Below are 19621 nucleotides of genomic sequence, written 5' to 3' on the forward strand. Positions count from 1 at the left end.
TGTGACCAGGGAAGGTCCCTGGCTCAAGGTAAGCCAAAAAGTCTCTTCCCTAGGGGTCTGAACTAGATAGCTAGTCAGTCTCCAGGGGTTGTAGGGAACATCAGATGTTGGTTGGCTGGAGGGCTGAGGTTGGTTTGAGTACCACATAAATGCATAAATTCTGTCCCACATAACACAGAAACAGAGACAGACACAAGAAGAGAAGACTGTAGGAGCTGTACAGGGGGAAATGGTGGTCAGATACCACTTGCCGCAAAAGTAATCTCAGATCCTGAACAAATCCATTTCTTGGTTTTGTTCCCTTGAATTCCTAATAAAAATTTGTTTGCATAAACTGATAGGTTTGTATTTGCAACCAAAGATTTGATGAAATAGTGATAATTTACTAAGCACCTTTAGGTATATTATCTTATTTGAGACTCACAATACCCTAAGGAAAAAAAGCGGGCAGTTATTTTTACTCTTGTTTTACAGTTTATGAAGTAGAGGCTCCGGGGCGTTGTGGCCCCCAATGAACCACCCTCCTGGGATGCAAACCCTTGTGAAGCCCCTTCCCACGTTAGCTCTACATTTGGATGTGTGACCTCCTTAGACCAATGGGATATTAGCAAGCTCAGTGACACAAGCAGAGGCTTGATAAGCCCTTATACATTGGAACTTGTCATCTTAGCACCCTGAAAGGATACCCAGGTATCCAGGAGAGAGAGAGGCCCCAAGGAGAGGCCTTGTGAGATGAGACACATGGACAGAGATGCCACATGAAGGAAAACTGAGATGCCCCCAGGCAAACCCCCAGCTGAATGTTGCCACATGGATGACCCCAGCCAACAGAAAAGGGCAGAAGAGCCGTGTGGTTAACCCATAGACTCGTGAGCTATTATACGTTGTTGTTGTTTTAAGGCGTTAACTTTTGGGACAGCTTGTTACACAGCAACAGATGAAACAGATGTTATGTAACTTCTCCTATACCTCAAAGCTAATAAATAAAGCCTGTATTCAGGTCTCTTGACTCATGTCAGTGATTTATTCACTGTTTCAAGATGTAACTGAAATTGGAGAAAAATAACTCCAAAGTTTCATAAGCTTCACTTAAACAATAGAAAATGAATTTTAGCTCAGAACATTCAACTGTGAAATTATCCTGTCAGCATATAAATGAATTAAAGATATACGTATGTAAATGTGGACGGGTAGGAGAGTGTGACTAAAATACTTAGCATGTTACACAATGTCTAATGCTTTTCTCCTTTGTATTGAAAGAATTTAAAAACTACCAAAGACAGAACGTACAATAATGCTCACAGTGGTATTATTTCTAATGGCAAAAAACAAACAATGACAAAAATTACCCAATGACAGAAAAAAGGACAAATTATGATATATTCATGCAATAGTGAAAATAAGGAACTAAAGTTGCTTATATCAACGTGGATAAATCCCAAAGCATCAAGTTGTGGGAGTGGAGGGGAGAAGTGAAAGAACACAGACAGCTTAGTATCATTGATATAAAATTCCCCAAACACAAGCCTCAGCAACATATTGTCGAGGGATATATACATAACAACAGCAATAATGAAAATCAAGGGACTAATAAGTACAATATTCAAAATCGCAGACTCTCTTGAAGGGAAGAAGGCAGGAGAGGATATACTTGGAGAAAGGCAGTGAGGGCTCCAAAGACATTCGTCATGTTTCATTCCTTAATCTAGGTGGTAGATAAGTGTGTGTTTGTTTTTCAGCAAGCTATACTGTGTATCCGTGATAAATAGCTTTTTGTGTCTATAAAATAGTTAACACGTTTTAGAAAATAACCACAAGAATCTAGCAAAAGAAAACTAGACTGTCTCTGGCAATTTGTGCTTTATATTATCCAGAAATCAACCTAGCTTCCAAACGCGCAATAATTTTATCTTAAAAGCATTTTTAAAAGCACACTACAGAGGTAGCTACACTCCCAATAACACAGCAGTAACAGCAAAGCTTCCTATAGTTCTTAACTCACATTAAAATCGATATCAAAGGAAAAACAGATATTTAAATTTAGTGTTTAAAATATTTCATTCAGTCCTTTTCATGATTTTTTGGGACCTGCCTACATAACAGCTACCTTCTTACAAACAAAATTCCCTCTGAACTCAGCACAGGTGCCTGTCCTTCAAAGGGAGGGCTTAGTGAATGACCTAGACCTTCCATGAATTTGCCTGCCCTGGATACAGCTCCCAGAAAGGTCTGCACTGTGTACTAACAGACCCATACTCCTCCCTGGCCAGAGCTGACTATATTAGGAATGGACAGCTAACCCAAAGCCAAGCAGTCCTGGTCTGACACCTGCCTACCTCTCCAGCCTTATTCTTACTGTCCTCTCCCTCAAAATCAGTATGGTTGGTGTATCTTTCTGTCAGAGCACCTAACACAATTAACAAATAATTATACATTTATTTCAATGATTACTCACTAATGTCTAACTTCCCTCTTAAACCATAAGCTCCGCTCATGGTGGGAACAGGTCAGTTATTGCTCATTATGGTATCCCACCGACTAGCACAGTTCCTGACACAATTCCTAAAAACAGGCATTTAATAGCTTGTGGGGGGTCTTTTTAAGAGGAAGAAAGGATTTTAATATTATGCCCCCCTTTCTCTAAAGCTTTTTGGGCATCCCTTGGAGATACTGTGGATTCACTTCCAGACCACTGCAATAAAGCAAATAAAGTGAGTCACACAGAATTTTTTGGTCTCCCAGTGTACAGTTGTTTACACTAAACTGTAGTCTATTAAGTGGACTGAAGTCCACTGTAGTCTATTAAGTGGACTGGCATTATGTCTAAAAAATGTACATACCTTAATTAAAAATACTTTCTTGCTGAATATACAATGGAGAAGACAGTCTCTTCAGCAAGTGGTGTTGGGAAAGCTGAACAGACCACGTAAATCAATGACGTTAGAACACTCCCTCACACCATGCGCAAAAATAAACTCAAAATGGCTTAGAGACTTAAATATAAGACATGACACCATAAAGCTCCTAGAAGAGAACATAGGCAAAACATTCTGACATAAATAGTACCAATGTTTTCTTAGGTCAGTCTCCCAAGGCAATAGAAATAAAAGCAAAAAGAAACAAATGGGACCTAATCCAAACCTATAAGCTTTTGCACAGCAAAGGAAACCATAAACAAACAAACAGACAATCTACAGACTAGGAGAAAATCTTTGCAAACCATGTGACCGACAAGCGCTTATTTCCAAAATATACAAACAGCGCATACAACTCAGTAACAAAAGAACAAACAACCCAATCAAAAAATGGGCAAAAGACCTAAGTAGACATTTCTCCAAAGAAGACAAAGACGGCCAACAGATACATGAAAAGATGCTCATCATCGCTAATTATTAGAGAAATGCAAATCAAAACTACAATGAGGTACCACCTCACACTGGTCAGAATGGCCATCATTAAAAAGTCTACAAATAACAAATGTTGGAGAGGGTGTGGAAAAATGGGAACCCTCCTATGCTGTTGGTGGGAATGTAAATTGGTGCAGCCACTATGGAAAACAGTATGGAGGTTCCCTAAAAAACTAAAAATAGAGTTGCCACATGATCCAGCAATCCCACTCCTGGGCATATGTTTGGAGAAAACTATAATTCGAAAAGATACATGCACCCCAATGTTCATAGCAGCACTATTTACAATAACCAAGACATGGAAACAACCTAAATGTCCATCAACAGATGAATGGATAAAGAAGATGTGATATATATATATACATATATGATCATATATATATTTAAAAAAAAAAATCAATACAATGGAATATTACTCAGCCATAAAAAAGAATGAAATAATGCCATCTGCAGCAACATGGACGGACCTAGAGATTATCATACTAAGTGAAGTAAGTCAGAAAGAGAAAGACAAATACCATATGATATCACTTATATGTGGAATCTAAAATATGACACAAGGGAATTCCCTGGCAGTCCCGTGGTTAGGACTCGGCGCTTTCACTGCCAGGGCCCAGGTTCAATCCCTAGTCAGAGAACTAAGATCCTGCAAGTTGCGTGGCATGGCCGAAAAAAAAAAAAAAGAACTTATTTATGAAACAGAAAAAGACTCACAGACATAGAAACCAAACTTATGGTTACCGAAGGGAAAGAGGGGAGGGGAGGGGAGGGATAAATTAGGAGCTTGGGGTTAGCAGATACAAACTACTATATATAAAATAGATAATCAACAAGGTCCTACTGTATAGCACAGGGAACTATATTCAATATCCTGTAATAAACCACAATGGAAAAGAATATGAAAAAGAATAAATATATACATGTATAACTGAATCACTTTGCTGTACACCAGAAAGTAACACAACATTGTAAATCAACTATACTTCAATTAAAAAAAATACTTTCTTGGGATTTCCCTGGCAGTCCAGTGGTTAAGACTCCATGCTTCCACTGCAGGGGGCGCAGGTTTGATCCCTGGTGGGGGAACTAAGGTACCACATGCCGCATGGCACAGCCAAAACAAACAAACAAACAAACAACAACAAATACTTTCTTGCTAAAAAATGTTAACCATCATCTGAGCCTTCAGGGAGTTGTAGTAGTAACAAAGATCACTTATCACAGATCACCATAACAAATATATAGTTTGAAATATTGCAAGAATTACCTAAATGTGACACAGAGACATGAAGTGAGCAAATGCTGCTGGAAAAACGGCACCAATATATTTGTTTGACGCCAGGTTGCCATAAACCTTCAATATGTAAAAAACGCAATATCTGCAAAGGACAATAAAATGAGGTATGCTTATATTTTTGTTTCACTTATACGGAAATATACCCACTTTGGGCAGACCCAAAATTAAGGTAAAGGAATCAAAGCCATTACAGAATCTACATTTATCCTCAAAGAAGAAAATGTCATAGAATGCCACATTAAATTTGACAAGTTTAAGGAGTTTACAGAAACATACCTGAGTGAAGCTGAATTTTGCCAATAACACCTTCTACCAACCCCAGACAAATGGGATTCCAGGCAAGAAGTAGATCAGTAGCTAAAATAAAATAAGAAGCAATCATGAAAAAATATTCATCAGAAAACATATTAAAACATTATCTTTATAGAGAACAAACTAGTGGTTACCAGTGGGGAGAGGGAAGGGAGGAGGGGCAATATAAGGGTGAGGGAGTGGGAGGTACAAACTGTTGGGTGTAAGATAGACTCAAGGATGTATTTTACAACACGGTGAATATAGCCAATATTTTCTAATAACTGTAAATGGAAAGTAACTTTTTAAATTGTATAAAAATTTTAAAATTTTTAAAAAGAAATGTCACAGGAATGTCACAAGACGATTAAAAAAAAAAAAAAACGGTATCTTTAGCAGTATATTAAAAAATGATCAGCATCCCAAAAGAGCAGCTTTCAACACCCAGAACTGAATACATTACTATCGAGCACTTTGTGGACAAGTATTAATTCCGAACTGAATAAGTCTTCTAATATAAGGACAGTTATGGGGAGATAACTGAAATTCTAAAACTCTACTCAGATGGGAGGCAGTACTCTGGCGCCCTGCAGTGGAGGAAGGAGGCTGGTACACTACAAGAGGGCAAACAAGAGGAGTTATCCAAGGTGCTATCGCCATGGCCAGTCCCAGATCCAAAGACAAGGCCTGAGAAACCACCGCAGAGATGTCCACTTACTGAATCACACTCTGGAAAATACCCTTTCCCAAAGAAGCTAACACCAAGCAAAGAAACCCAGAAAGCCAGTGCTCTTTTATGTGACTTCTATGGAAAAAACAATAGGAATTGCTTCCATTTATATCGAGTGCCTAATGTGTGCCAGGCATCCAATCAGGGTTCCTCATCTGAACCACAGAACAAGACAATGATTTGGATGACTGTTTTCTCAATTCTCCCAAGGATGGTACATAATTTGTACCATTCTAGACAAACAGAAGAGAAGCTAATTCATTACATACAAAGGATGCCTGAGGACATGAGGGCATAATTCTGTTGTGGAACCCAGGCCACAAAAGGCTGTTATATCCATGGAGATAAAGGTAACATTAGTGGTGGTTCAATAGCAGGAAAAAATTAACAAGAATGAAAACAGCATTTCTCTTAGCAGAAAATTAAAATTACATTTTAATTATTACCATTTAAATTCTATTTTAATGAAATGTATAATCAATCTGTAACACATGTGGGTAATTACAGAAGACTTAATAGTTTAGTCTTCAAATTCATTTGAGTTTTGACTACTGTATCTTGAACATCTTTGTTGTTAATGATACATTCAATGCTCCCAAAAAAAAGTTAACTTCTGTTTTTATTTCAAGAATTAAAGTAAAATAGGGAATTAATTTTTTTAAAGGCTGTTATACACATTATCATTTCTAACCCTAACAATTCTATGAGTTAGGCATTAGGAGTCCCAATTCACAGATGAGGAAATGGAGCCTTAGAAAAGTAAAGTGGGCATGTCATACAATGGATCAAGGGCAGAGATGCAATTCAAAGCCAGGTCTGCATGACTCATGGCCTGTGCTCTTAACAATCCAACTACAGTGCCTCCCTCAGAATTTATATATGGAACTAATCAGTAAGACAATATTTACATTTTAAGTAACATGCATCCTTATTATAAATACTGTATAAAATTGGAAAAAATATTTTATCACTTCCATCCCGCCACCCAGAGATAACATCATTTTGCTACATTTCACATACGTCTGTGTGCATATCCAACTGCAATATTGCAAACACAGCACTATATGTTAAGTTTTCTTATACCATTTCGTATTTTCTCACATCTTTAAAATATTCACCAAAATTATAACTTCATGGCTGTCTAATTTTCCACTTAAGGAAGCACTTCCTCACTCTTGGACACTTAAGTGATTTCTAGTTTTTCCCTATTATAAACAATACTGTGATCAATGATGAACATTATGCAAATACTTTATTTCCCTCCCTAGTTAATAGCTTTAGAACAGTTCCTAGGAATGAAATTAATAGGTGAAAACATTAAAAAAAATGAAAGCTTTCAAATATTACCAAAGTGCTTTCTGCAAAGGTTATGCACCAAGTTAGACTTCTGCCAGAAGCAGCATATGAAAATGCTTCTTACGCTTGCCATCATTTAGAATTTCTTTTTAAATTTTGCTAATTTGATGGCATCCATTGCCTAAATGATGTTTATTTTCTTTTCATTGCTGGTAAAATTAAACATTTAATTATAAAACTGACTGCTTATGTTTCTTCTTCTATGATTTTCTTATTCATATCCTCTAACAATTTTTCTTTATGTTCCTTATTGATTTACGAGTTCTTTTTATATTAACATCAACTCTTTGACATGTTTGCAAATATTTTCAGTTTTAAATTTTTATACAAATCTATCATTTTTTCATTATATTTTCACTTATCATATTATCTAAGTTGTTCCTTACCCATTATCAATTATGTATTTATTAATTTTACCTCTTTGTTAATTTATAAAAATCTAACTCTAACTCTGGAATTCATGTTGGTGTACAAACTAAAAGTACCCTGATTTCTTCTCAAATAACCAGACTCCCTGTCAGGCAAGCCAAATCTCAACATCTGCCAACACAGGTGCCCCCGCTAAGGAAATAGCTCCAGCTACTTATAACCCCACCCTGACTTCAGATGAACAACCACAGTTTTAAGACTCTATCCCTTGGGTTTCAGATGAGCTCTAGGAATATGGAGGAGGATGAAAAAGTTAGAGCTAAAGCAGTCATGGACAGTTACATAGAGGAAGTGGAACTTCAAGCATAAGGAAATCAGAAAGAAAAATAATGTAGCAGAAAGAAAGTACAAGGTTTGTTTTGGAAACTGTCCCTTCACTGGGGAAACACTTATCAACTACCTTCCAAGAACCAGGCACTGTTATCAGGCTAAGATATAAAAATAAAGGAGCAAACAGTATAGATCAGAAGACCAATGAGTATGGTTAGTATGGTGGAGATCTTTATTGATAAGACTGGAAAAAGTAAACTGAGGCCAATAAGGAGAGACTTGAATAAAAGACTAATGAGCTTTACTTCCTGGAGGCCTTGGCAGGCAGATAATGACAAAAGTAAAACAAGACTGCAGCCAGGGATTAGGTGACAGCACTGAAAGGAGGTGGAGACTGCCAGTAGGGAAAGGAGCTAGAAGGTTATTTATTAAAAGAGTCTTGGCTTGAAAGGATACGGTAGCTTGGGGAGCAGGGTGGGCAGTAGGTGAAGAATGTACAGAAGGAGATTAACATGAAACACCCCAAAGGAAGCTACACAAAGGACAGGAAGAGGGTAAATTTTAAAATGACAGTGAAACATCTATCCTCTCTTGAGAGGGATAAGATGAGGACATAGATGAGTAAGAAAGAGGAAGGCAGAAAAAGCAGGGTACACAGCAGCAGGAGAAAAGGTGGGCGAGAACCTCTTAACTCAGTAATACCCTTTTGCACCTTTGGCATTTTGAACCATGTGACTATAGCAGCCATTCAAGAAAGTTAAAATTTCACTTAAAAAAAAAAAAGAAAAAACTATAAAGATAACTAAGTTTTGCGGTCTAACGACTAAAAATAATAGTCACTGGGACTTCCCTGGTGGTCCAGTGGTTGAGACTCTGCGCTCCCAATGCGGGTTCGACCCCTGGTCAGGGAACTAGATCCCGCATGCCGCAACTGAAAAAAAAAAAGATCCCGCGTGCCGCAACTAAGACCCAGCGCAGTCAAATAAATAAATAAATAAATATTATAAATAAATAAATATAAATAAAAATAATAGTCACTAATAATCTTTGAGGTCCAGAGAGAGAACTAGTTAGGCCATTAAGACTGAGTTCATGTTAGGGTGGTCAAGGAGAAATGTCTAGGCATAAAAACCAGGAGCTACTTAAGGAGGAAAAGAAAACAAAAGAAAATGAAATCAAAAGTACAGGTGTAGGGCTTCCCTGGTGGCGCAGTGGTTGAGAATCTGCCTGCCAATGTAGGGGACACGGGTTCGAGCCCTGGCCTGGGAAGATCCCACATGCCACGGAGCAACTAGGCCCGTGAGCCACAACTACTGAGCCTGCGCGTCTGGAGCCTGTGCTCCGCAACAAGAGAGGCCGCGATGGTGAGAGGCCCGCGCACCGCGATGAAGAGTGGCCCCTGCTTGCCACAACTAGAGAAAGCCCTCGCACGGAAACGAAGACCCAACACGGCCATAAATAAAAAAAAAAAAAAAAAAAAAAGTACAGGTGTAAAAGTTAACCTTTGAAATGAAAGATATTACTTTCTTCTAAGTCTAGAAGAAAAGATGAAAAGGCTAAATATAGAAATGGAGATGAGAAGCAGATGGATGTATCGGATGGCCTTGACTCAGTAAAAATAGGAGTCAAAGTCATCTTTGCTTTAGCAGGGGGAAGGACAAGAGGCAGAACAAGAGGAGTACCAGATGCTTGGTGTGGTGAGGGGAATCCAGAAAGTCAGTTGGTAAATGTTCTGTGTGTACTTGAAAAGCACGTATATTTTCTTAGTGTTTTCAAGAAAAAGGGTGTCAATTCAATCCGTCGGTGGGTCATTATATCAATTTTGTACAACGAGATCAGCACTAACAGCAAAGAAACAGAAAAGAGAAAAACTGTACCATGTAAGGGGAAACACTTCACAAAACTTTTGTTTCTGAAGTTATAGGTATATACATATATATGTGTCTGTTCAAGTCATGCTTTTAAAAGTATTTCTTACTTCAAACATTTGAATACACTATTAAACTCTGGGGTGAGGGCTCATTATCAACTTTATTAATTATTTTATTCAACTGCTCTATGTACTTGCTAATTTTTTGAATACAGATTCAGGATTATTATATCTTCCTGGTGAATTGCTCCGTTTATCAGGATGTAATAACTGCCTTTATTTCAAATAATGCTCTTTGCCCTAAAGTCTAGTTTGTCTAACATTGATATTGTAAAAGAAATACGTCAGGCATGAAAAAAATACATACAACATAGAACATAGAACATTGTTAATCCAGTCATATTTCTTCTCCGACTCCCCAGAGCCTGAGAAACAAAGTCCAAATTCCTTGGAAAGGCTCTCAAGGCCCAGCGTGGGCCGCTCCTGTCTACCCTCTTCCCGCCTCCCCACCCCAGCATCCTTGCCTTCCTACAATCATCCAGAAGTGTGCACAGGCTGGGCCTGGAATGCTGCTCCCCACCCACTTCAGCCTGCTGTTCATTCCAGACTCAGAACAAGGGGCACTGGTGTTCCCTGACACATTCCCCACTCCACCCACCCAGCAGAACTGATCAGGTTCTCTTTTGTGGTCCCCCTGAACCCTGCTCGTATACGCATCGTGGCATCTCATTTTGGTTTAATGCACCTAATTACTGACTTGCCGGTCTCCCTGACTGAACAGGAAGCTCATCAAGAACAGAATATTCATTGAGACCTGATCTCATTTAGCTTTATGTCCCAAGTGCATGATATACAGCAGGCTCCAAATGCTGAACAGACAAATGAATGAATGACACGGAAAGGAGAAGCAGGTTGGAGTCAGATAATTTGCACTGAATCACGTTAGAAGGGTTCAGTATTTGAAGTAACAAAGTTAAAGTCATCTGCTCTATTTCAAATAAAGATATCATGGCTGGCAGAGGAAAAGTGTCCAATACTAACTACACAACTTGTTAAAATCAAAACCCCATATCCCACTGTCAGTCCAGGGCTTTATCATACCTCTAACACCATAAGTTTCCCTACCATGTGTAATTACTCAGATGTAATACTCTCATTTTAAATTCGTATGGGGCTTTCAGCTCACAACCATCATTCCAGCCACACAAGCCAGAACCTGGGAGACATTCAAAATGCTTTCTTCCTGGGAGTTCCCTGGTGGCCTAGTGGTTAGGATTCCGGACTTTCACTGCTGTGGCGTGGGTTCAATCCCTGGTTGGGGAACTGAGATCCCACAAGCTGCACGACGCGGCCAAAAAAAAAAACAGCTTTCTTCCTCACCAAGTCCTGTTGATTCTACCTCCTCATATCTGATGAATGTTTCACTTCTCTCCATCCCCACGGCCACTATCCTTGTCCAGGGCCAAGACCTCCTCCATCTGGATCATGAGAAAAGCCCTGGGCAGGCCCACATGCAGCAGACTGTTTAACACATAACAGGCACTCAAATATTTACTGAATGCAAGGAGGACTCTAAACGGTTTGGTACTGTAAGCCCTTAAGGTAAAAGGCAGGAAGCTGTAAGAATGAGGCTGAAAAACCAAACAGGGACCAACTCAGGAGGACCACAGGCAGTACATTCAGGAGACATTTCCTCCAGAGAGGGCAGATTTGCATTTGAGATTGAACATTGGGGCTAGTATGTAGAGGATGGATGTGAGAAGGCAAGCCTAAAGCCAGAGATCCAGGTGACAGGAGTGTGCATGAGGGTGACCTGGTTCCAAATCTGCAACTGGAAGACTGGACAGAGTCAAGAGATTTGAGTGACATGGGCACAGCCTGCGTTCCATATCCCGAGTGAAAAATCCCAGCTCTACTGCAGTCTTGGAACCCCTTTCAACTTCAGGTCCCTCTTTCATAAGTGGATATTCCATCTAACTTACAGGATTTTTATGAGGATTAAATGGAAGAATTATGTGAAAGTACCCAGCACAATGTCTGGCACATAAACATTCAATAACTTTTACCTCAAGTTGGGAAAGGTATATGCATTTAAAATTCCAGGTTCCTAGCACTCACTAAATCTCTCCATAGATTTTTATTTCAAGGGTGTACATACGGCTTTTTATTTAAAAAGGAAAGGATAAAAAAGGAAAAACCCAACTTCGATTGTTTTTTACATTAAATCTTAAGGCCATAATCCCTAAAAGCCTTCTGAGAGTAATAAATGTTTTATGAAAATATCTCAATGCTTAGATATGCTCCCAAAATTCTGTTTCTTCAGAATGTGAAACAGATACAGGGCTCTGATGCAGCTCAAAATTAGGCACGCAGAAACAGTCCTAGCAACCCAACTCAGGTCCAAATAGCAAATCAAGCATAACTGCCAGCTTCCTCCCCCCTCCCCTAAAGTCCCCTACACTGGAGAGGGGAAATCTAGAAGCGGTAGAGTCTAAATGAAGGTTAAAATATACTTGGGAAAAAGAAACAGACATCAGTAGACTTTCGTTATATACATGAAAATAAGTACTGGGGTCCTGAGTTTTGAGAAACCATAGAAGAACAAAAAACAGAATGGGTAGCTTTTAATCAGCAACAGAAAGACATCTGATAAAAATTCATACCATCCAGAAAATTAAAAAATTTTTAAAGCAAAAACAAAAATAAAATTCATACCATCCTATGGAACACAGTAAAAGGTGATAGAACAAAAAAACTGAGAAAAGCACAATAAATGGAAAACATGAATAAAAGGTGGAAATAACTCATAATATATTAATAATTATAATAAATGTAAAGTTTCAACTTACCAATTAAAAGACAGACTATTAAGTCTCGACTCTTCTATCAGTTTATTTAATTCTAGGCCTATTTTGTTTACCACTGTATGCCTGCAGCCTAGCACAGTGTTTGACACACAACAGGGACTCATTCAATAGTTGTTGAACCAAATCAATAAATGAGTAGAAGCAAGCATGAAAGCGTAACTTGGAAAATTTCTCCTACCAATTGCTTATTCTCTTCGACTTTTAATAAGACTAAGATTGTTTTTAAAGAAAATCCCAAAACAAGTCTTTGCTATATGGGCACTTTTAGTAATAAAAGCATTTCCCTTTCAATAAATATAATAAACGATGAGCATGTGATTTCTCACAATGAAAGACTTAAATAAAAATTCTGGGAAACTTTAAATTATCTTAAAATCTCTAGCAGGTGCCCACAGCTTCTCACACCAATACAGCGACAAGCCAGTGGAGGAAGGCCTGAAACAGGCTATATATAACTGGCACAAGAAGGGAGGCTGAGCGCGTCTTTTTGAGCCGCTATGACTTTATGCCTGGTACAGTTCCTGGCACACAACAGACACTTCAAAATATGTGTGTGTGTATTTTTTAATCTGTTACTCTTCATTAAGGAGATAAAAATAAATAAAAGCAGTAGCAGAGTGTTTGTATAGAGGACATGTATGAACCATACTGGTCTAGGCATATGTAGCAACTATGCTTAGTAATGGACACTCTGTCACCATTATTAATGCCTACTCTGGAGGCAGAAGGCATTGGAATAGCAGGGAAAATGGCCAGTGGGCTTGTCCCTTCCTTCCACAAAGAACAGCCATGTAATTGATCTGCTCCAACAAACATTGCTTTCTAATCCTTCCTTCGAAAGGTATATTCCAATGAAAGGTATATTCCAATTTTGAAATTCCACAATTTCAAAAGAGAAACATTTGAAGTTTGCAAATAGGTTTTAAAATTTAGGATTCTCAAGGTTATCTAGTAAAGAGTAGAGCTGCTTACAAATTACAAAAGCATAGTATTTTAGAAATAATGCCAAATTTTAATTAGTGAAACCATTAAAGTAACATACACCCAAAGACATAAGTAGTTTGTCATAAGCTCAATTGTTTGACCCATTAGGTCAACATTTCCACTCTTATTTCAGATCCATTTGGCAGTACATGGCTTCTATTTTCATATGCCCTCTTCCTCCTGGTACACAGAAAACAAGTGATTAAGTACTGTGTGCCTGCAGAGACCATGAGTCACTCATTCCAAGAGCCCAGAGTGATGGCGCTCCCTCAGCCCAAGAACAAGCCTGGGTTTTGCACAGCTGCTGAAGCTTACAGGCAGTTTCACTTGTGTCAAAAAAAAAAAAAAAAAAAAGGTGCTAGTGTATGCATACATAATCAGACCCAAGTTTCATTTCCTGCTAAAGACAAAAGGACATTATTGCTCTGAAAAGACAATTACCAACACCAAAGTCAAACAGATGAGGAAAAGGGTTCTACAATGAGGAACTAAAAGTTCCAATGGTTAGCTCATCCATACTTAAATTCTCAAAAATTTAATTAGGTCAGAAAAAAAGGTTAAGGAATAATTTGATTCAGATGCCATCTTATAAATGCAAATTTTGATACATGTTTCTCTGAACTCTCTAGTAGTAATTATTTTCCAGCATTCAGCAAGCTAAAGAGCTAATCCACTTTAGAAGTTCTAGCAGCTGCTGCTTTCCCAGTGTGAACTCCAGCTCAACAGTCCTGGATCCTGGCTGCTCATTATCACCATCTGGGAGCTTTACAAATACTGATGCCTGGGCCCCACTCCTCCAGAGTCTGACTGTTGGGTTACGGTGGGACCCAGGCACAGGTATTTTGTAAATCTCCCCCAGGTGATTCTAATGTACAGCCAGGTTGAGAATTACAGGTCGAAGTGATTATAGGTTACTAGTTGGAACCTGCATTAGTAGCTTTAGTTTTATCCTACCTGAGTGATTCAAAGATGACCCCTGTGCCGTGGACAGCTTGAAATTCTTTCATGTAATTAAGTACCATAAACTGAATAAAGAGCTCATAATATATGGTGAATAAGCAAAAAGTTGGTGTAAGCTAGTATAAAAAAATACGTTTAAAAAAATAACCCTAAGGGAAAAAAAGAAACAACCAAAAAACCCTAAGAATAGTTAAAAGATGAGCTATACTACCTAGGAAAGGGATCCGAAGAATTTCTAGCCTTTTCTATTAAAACTGGGATCTAATTACAGTGCAGCAAGAGGGCCACAAAGTTTTGATCATGAAGGATATTAGAAATTGTTTTTTGGGCAGAAGACCTCAATAGACATATCTCCAAAGAAGACATACAGATGGCCAACAGGCACATGAAAAGATGCTCAACATCACTAATTATCAGAGAAATGCAAATCAAAACTACAATGAGGTAACACCTCACACTGGTCAGAATGGCCATCATTAAAAAGTCTACAAATAACAAATGTTGGAGAGGGTGTGGAAAAAAGGGAACCCTCCTACACTGTTGATGGGAATGTAGATTGGTGCAGCCATTATGGAAAACAGTATGGAGGTTCCTCAGAAAACTAAAAATAGAGTTGCCATATGAGCTAGCAATCCACTCCTGGGCATATACCCAGGCAAAACTATAATTCAAAAGGATACATACACCCCTATGTGCATAGCAGCACTATTTACAATAGCCAAGACATGGAAACAACCTGAATGTCCATTGACAGGTGAATGTATAAAGAAGATGTGGTATACATATACGTAACAGAATATTACTCAGCCATAAAAAAGAATGAAATAATGCCATTTGCAGCAATATGAATGGACTTAGAGATTATCATACTAAGCGAAGTAAGTCAGAAAGAGAAAGACAAATACCATATGATATCACATATATGAAATCTAAAATACAACACAAATGAACATATCTATGAAACAGAAACAGACAGACATAGAGAACAGACTTGTGGTTGCCAAGGGAGAGCGGGTGGGGGAGAAGGAAGGATTGGGAGTGTGCGATTAGCAGATGCAAACTAATATACATAAGATGGATAAACAACAAGGTCCTACTGTATAGCACAGGGAACTATATTCAATATCCTGTGATAGGACTTCCCTGGTGACGCAGCGGTTAAGAATCTGCCTGCCAATGCAGGGATACTGAACACGGGTTCAATCCCTGGTCGGGGAAGATCCCACATGCCGCGGAGCAACTAAGCCCGTGTGCCACAACTACTGAGCCTCTGCTCTAGAGCCCGTGAGCCACAACTACTGAGGCCGTGTGCCTAGAGCCCATGCTTGCAACAAGAGAAGCCACCGCAATGAGAAGCCCGTGCACAGCAACAGAGTAGCCCCCGTTCACCACAACTAGAGAAGGGCCACACGCAGCGACAAAGACCCAACGCAGGGACTTCCCTGGTGGCACAGTGGTTAAGAATCTGCCTGCCAACGCAGGGGACACGGGTTTGATCCCTGGTCCGGGAAGATCCCACGTGCCACAGAGCAACGGAGCCCTTGTGCCACAACTGCCTGGCCTGCACTCTAGAGCCCGTGAGCCACAAGTAGTGAAGCCACGCGCCTCGAACCTGTGCTCCGCAACAAGAGAAGCCACCGCAATGAGTGGCCCGCACACCTCAACGAAGAGTAACCCCCGCTCAACACAACTAGAGAAAGCCCGCACAGCAACGAAGACCCAACGCAGCCATAAATAAATAAATTAATTTTAAAAAAAAAGACCCAACACAGCCAAAATAAATAAATAAATAAATCTTTAGAAAAAGACAAGAAAAAGAAATAGGATTCTGAGAGCTAAATAAGAGCACAGGTGAGCTAACAGTTGGTATTTTCCTTAACTCATTTTAGAGCCGGTAACTGAGATGCATAAAATTAGCACTTCGAACATAAAATAGATGCAACCTTTGTCTCTGTTGGCGTTTAAATAATCTCCTAGCTTTTCCTGAAAACTCTGTTCAAAACTTACTCTTCCATCTAGGATCGTCTGTATAGTCATTCTGATACCATAGGTCCTTACCAACAAAAAGCTCTACCTTCAAACACACCATCAGGTCTAGGATCTGCCATTTTAATTGCCCTCAAATGAAGAACTGCTTCTAGATCAAACGAGGGCCACAGCAGAGTGTCCTGTGGGGTGGCAGGTACAGGGGAGAACCTGTACTATTTCAGTCTGGCCAGTTAGGCGCTGTTCATTCTCATAAACTTTTTTCTTTTTCTTTCTTTTATTTTTTTTGAGTACTTAATTAGAACCAAGGCACTGTGCATACAAAGTTATTTCCGGCAAGGCAAGGCAAAAAAAAAAATATATCCATTAAAGTCCACTAGTCACACAGCCAGTTTCTTCCAGGACTTTCCACTCTTAAATAAGACAGAAACAATCACAGACAATTTACAGCTGGAAGGAACTTCAGAGAATCAAATAAAAGAACACCTTTCTTCCCATTTCTTTATTAGGAAGAAAAATAGATTTTCACTATCTTGGGAAAAAACAGAGACTTCGAACTTCAAGACCCAGCTCAAATCTCCCACAGAACTCAGCTCTATCACAGTATCTGTCACTCTAGAATCCTGTGTATGCCTTTCCCTTGTTGGACCACTACCCGGACTATAGGGTAGAGACAGTATTTTATCCGTCTTTTTACCTTGGCACAATGCCTAGAAGACAGATCTTCAATAAATGTTTGTTGAAATAATAAATAAATGACTTCACAGAATTTCAGACTTAATATAATTTGGAAGGAGAAAGGAATAGAATACTAAATTAGTTGTCAGGGCGAAGGGCTGCTTCTTTGAGAAAAGGGAGTATTTGAAAGGTGCAAAGGGGGATAAATGCAATAGCTACTAGAGGTGAATCCTGGAAGTCAAAAAGAACAACTGCCCAGAGGGAGACTAGCAAACTAGAAACTCTGCCAAACTCTTTGGTCTACCCACCACAACTGTTCCCTGGGGGAGGGGAGGGTTATTATGCTGGAAATAGGGAGAAGAATGTTTATATCTGGCATAAAAGCAATGTACAATGACACCATGAAGCATCATTAATATTATACACGCAAACTACTAAAATTAAGAGCACTGTGGCATGTTTAAACTGTCCCAACATTTCAGTTACATGTTAGGACTATTTCAAATTATATATGTTGACCACTGCAGAAACTGGAATTTGAAGTTTAGTATAAGTAAAAAGAGGTTTCAAAGAATAAGATTCATAAATTTTCATAAAGAAAAATTAATGTACTTTAAATGTATTTTTAAATATCCCACTATGAAGTTAAAGAAATTCAAGGTTAAATGTGAAAGAATCTGCAATTAAAATGAGGTAACTTAAAAAGAAAAAACAACAAGGAACACTGACCTAAAATCAACCGGTACTTCCCTCAACCAGCCTTACCAAAAAGTTGGCAGGAGTGGATCCTTTTTTGTGAATGAGAGCAGTTCCTTTAAGGGTCTCACAGCAACCAGAAAATGAGTCATCCTAACAGAGCATGGGATTTAATTAAGATACTACCAGTATGTGTTCTGATAGCACTATAATGCTAAATGTGCAGTGCTCACCCTCACTTTCTAAATACTACTTAAATATTACTTAATGTATTATCAACAGCTCCTGATAATAAAGTAATGTATTATTTCTCTATTTTGGTAAACACACTCTAATTCAAATATTCTTCTCAGCTCATTTATGGTCGTCTGACACATATGATTATGACTTAGCCCAGCTAATGAGTAATTTGTTACAGGTTCTATGAGATTGCTGTTACTTCTCAGGTTTGTGTTTGCAAGACTAGATTTTAAGAGTTTATATTTTAAAACATATTTGAACAGGAATAGAACAGTTTACAAAAAGGTTTACAGAGAGATAGTAATGCAGCTTATAAAGATCTAACACATTTAAATCCCCATAAAACCACATCAAGGTCAGACTATGGCTCTGAGAATGCACTGAATCAATACTATAGCCAAATTAGTTTGATTTTCTGATAGTCTAGTATCTATCTGCAAATACATCAGCTAATTTTGTCATAAATCATAAGAGCCAAAATCAGCCAACAATCTTTTTTTTTTTGGCATAGGGCCAGTTAGATAAAAATAAAAATGTCTTTGGGTCTCAGTTATTTTCATTAAAAAAAGAAAAGATTTATTGAATCCCACAGAATTAAAAGTTAGATTCCCCCGTTTCCTGAATAAAACGACAATGAGAAATTAGCACATTTTTTAAAGTTGGTAAGAGATGCAGCGTTTTAGTCTTCTGTTCTTATGTTCTCCATTAATCCTCCCAACAACCTCTTTGCTGCTCAAGGTACACAGGGTCAACCAGAAACTAGAATTATTTCAATTCATTCAATACAATTTTTACAGAAGACCTGCAGTGAGCCAGGTGCTAGGGATATAGAAATGAATCTACATCTCCTTCTCCCTGCTTGGGCTGAGTTAGGTTGGGCAGGTGGGATAAGGGGAAGCCGTGCTGCTGGGCATCCTGGAGCAGCACCAAAGTAACCACGTTCCCAGAAGACCAAGCTGTCAGGGCACCTTGGTTTCTGGCACCTGCATGTTCTATCCTAAAGGCCTGGATACTGCCTCTCCTCTGAAGCCAGCCTTTGGCAAGTCCTGGCCTCTGCTGGCATGGCCAGAACACAAGCATCTAGGAATCAGCGATGCTACAAAGGTCCCTCCCCTCTTCGGAAGTGGTTGCCCTGAAGACTTTTTCTCCTCCATTCCCTCTCTGCTTTACGTGCTCTGAAAGGATGTCTGTGAAACTGGATCTGGAACTCTTGCAAAGTTAGACTGAGAAGGCTTCAGGTTGCTCATCACTGGCTGAAATAGTTCCCATCCAGTACATATCAGTGTTTCTGCTCCAAGATCTTCCCTCTATCTATTCCCTCCACAACCTGCAAATGTTGTAAAAACTTAAGAAGAGAAACCTTACAAACTGACCGTAACTGGAAAAACTAGTCAACCTATTATATAACGATATTCTCTGTAACTATATAAACTAGATTTGCAAGAAAAGAGTGAGGACAGGTGAAAGGTCAAAGAACAGACCAACAGTCCCATCATCAGCCTTTTCATTCTACATAGATCCTTCCTCAACGTGCATACTTTGACATTTTAGAGGCTATTT

General features: G+C 38.9%; 1 protein-coding gene across 5 annotated transcripts in view; it reads right to left on the bottom strand.

Moving 5' to 3' along the window:
* INPP5F (inositol polyphosphate-5-phosphatase F) overlaps window positions 1-19621 on the bottom strand; it is a 93381-nt gene that overhangs the window by 68494 nt on the left and 5266 nt on the right. For 4 of the 5 annotated variants that reach the window (XM_061192714.1, XM_061192704.1, XM_061192698.1 and 1 more), the window contains exon 2: window positions 4981-5061. In XM_061192714.1, coding sequence (XP_061048697.1) covers window positions 4981-5061 — 81 coding nt within the window. Of the gene's footprint in view, window positions 1-4674; window positions 4726-4980; window positions 5062-19621 lie in introns of those variants that run through there. The other variant, XM_061192705.1, reaches the window with a different exon arrangement.

The sequence above is a fragment of the Eubalaena glacialis genome, chromosome 1 (assembly GCF_028564815.1).
Source record: "Eubalaena glacialis isolate mEubGla1 chromosome 1, mEubGla1.1.hap2.+ XY, whole genome shotgun sequence".
NCBI lineage: Eukaryota > Metazoa > Chordata > Mammalia > Artiodactyla > Balaenidae > Eubalaena > Eubalaena glacialis.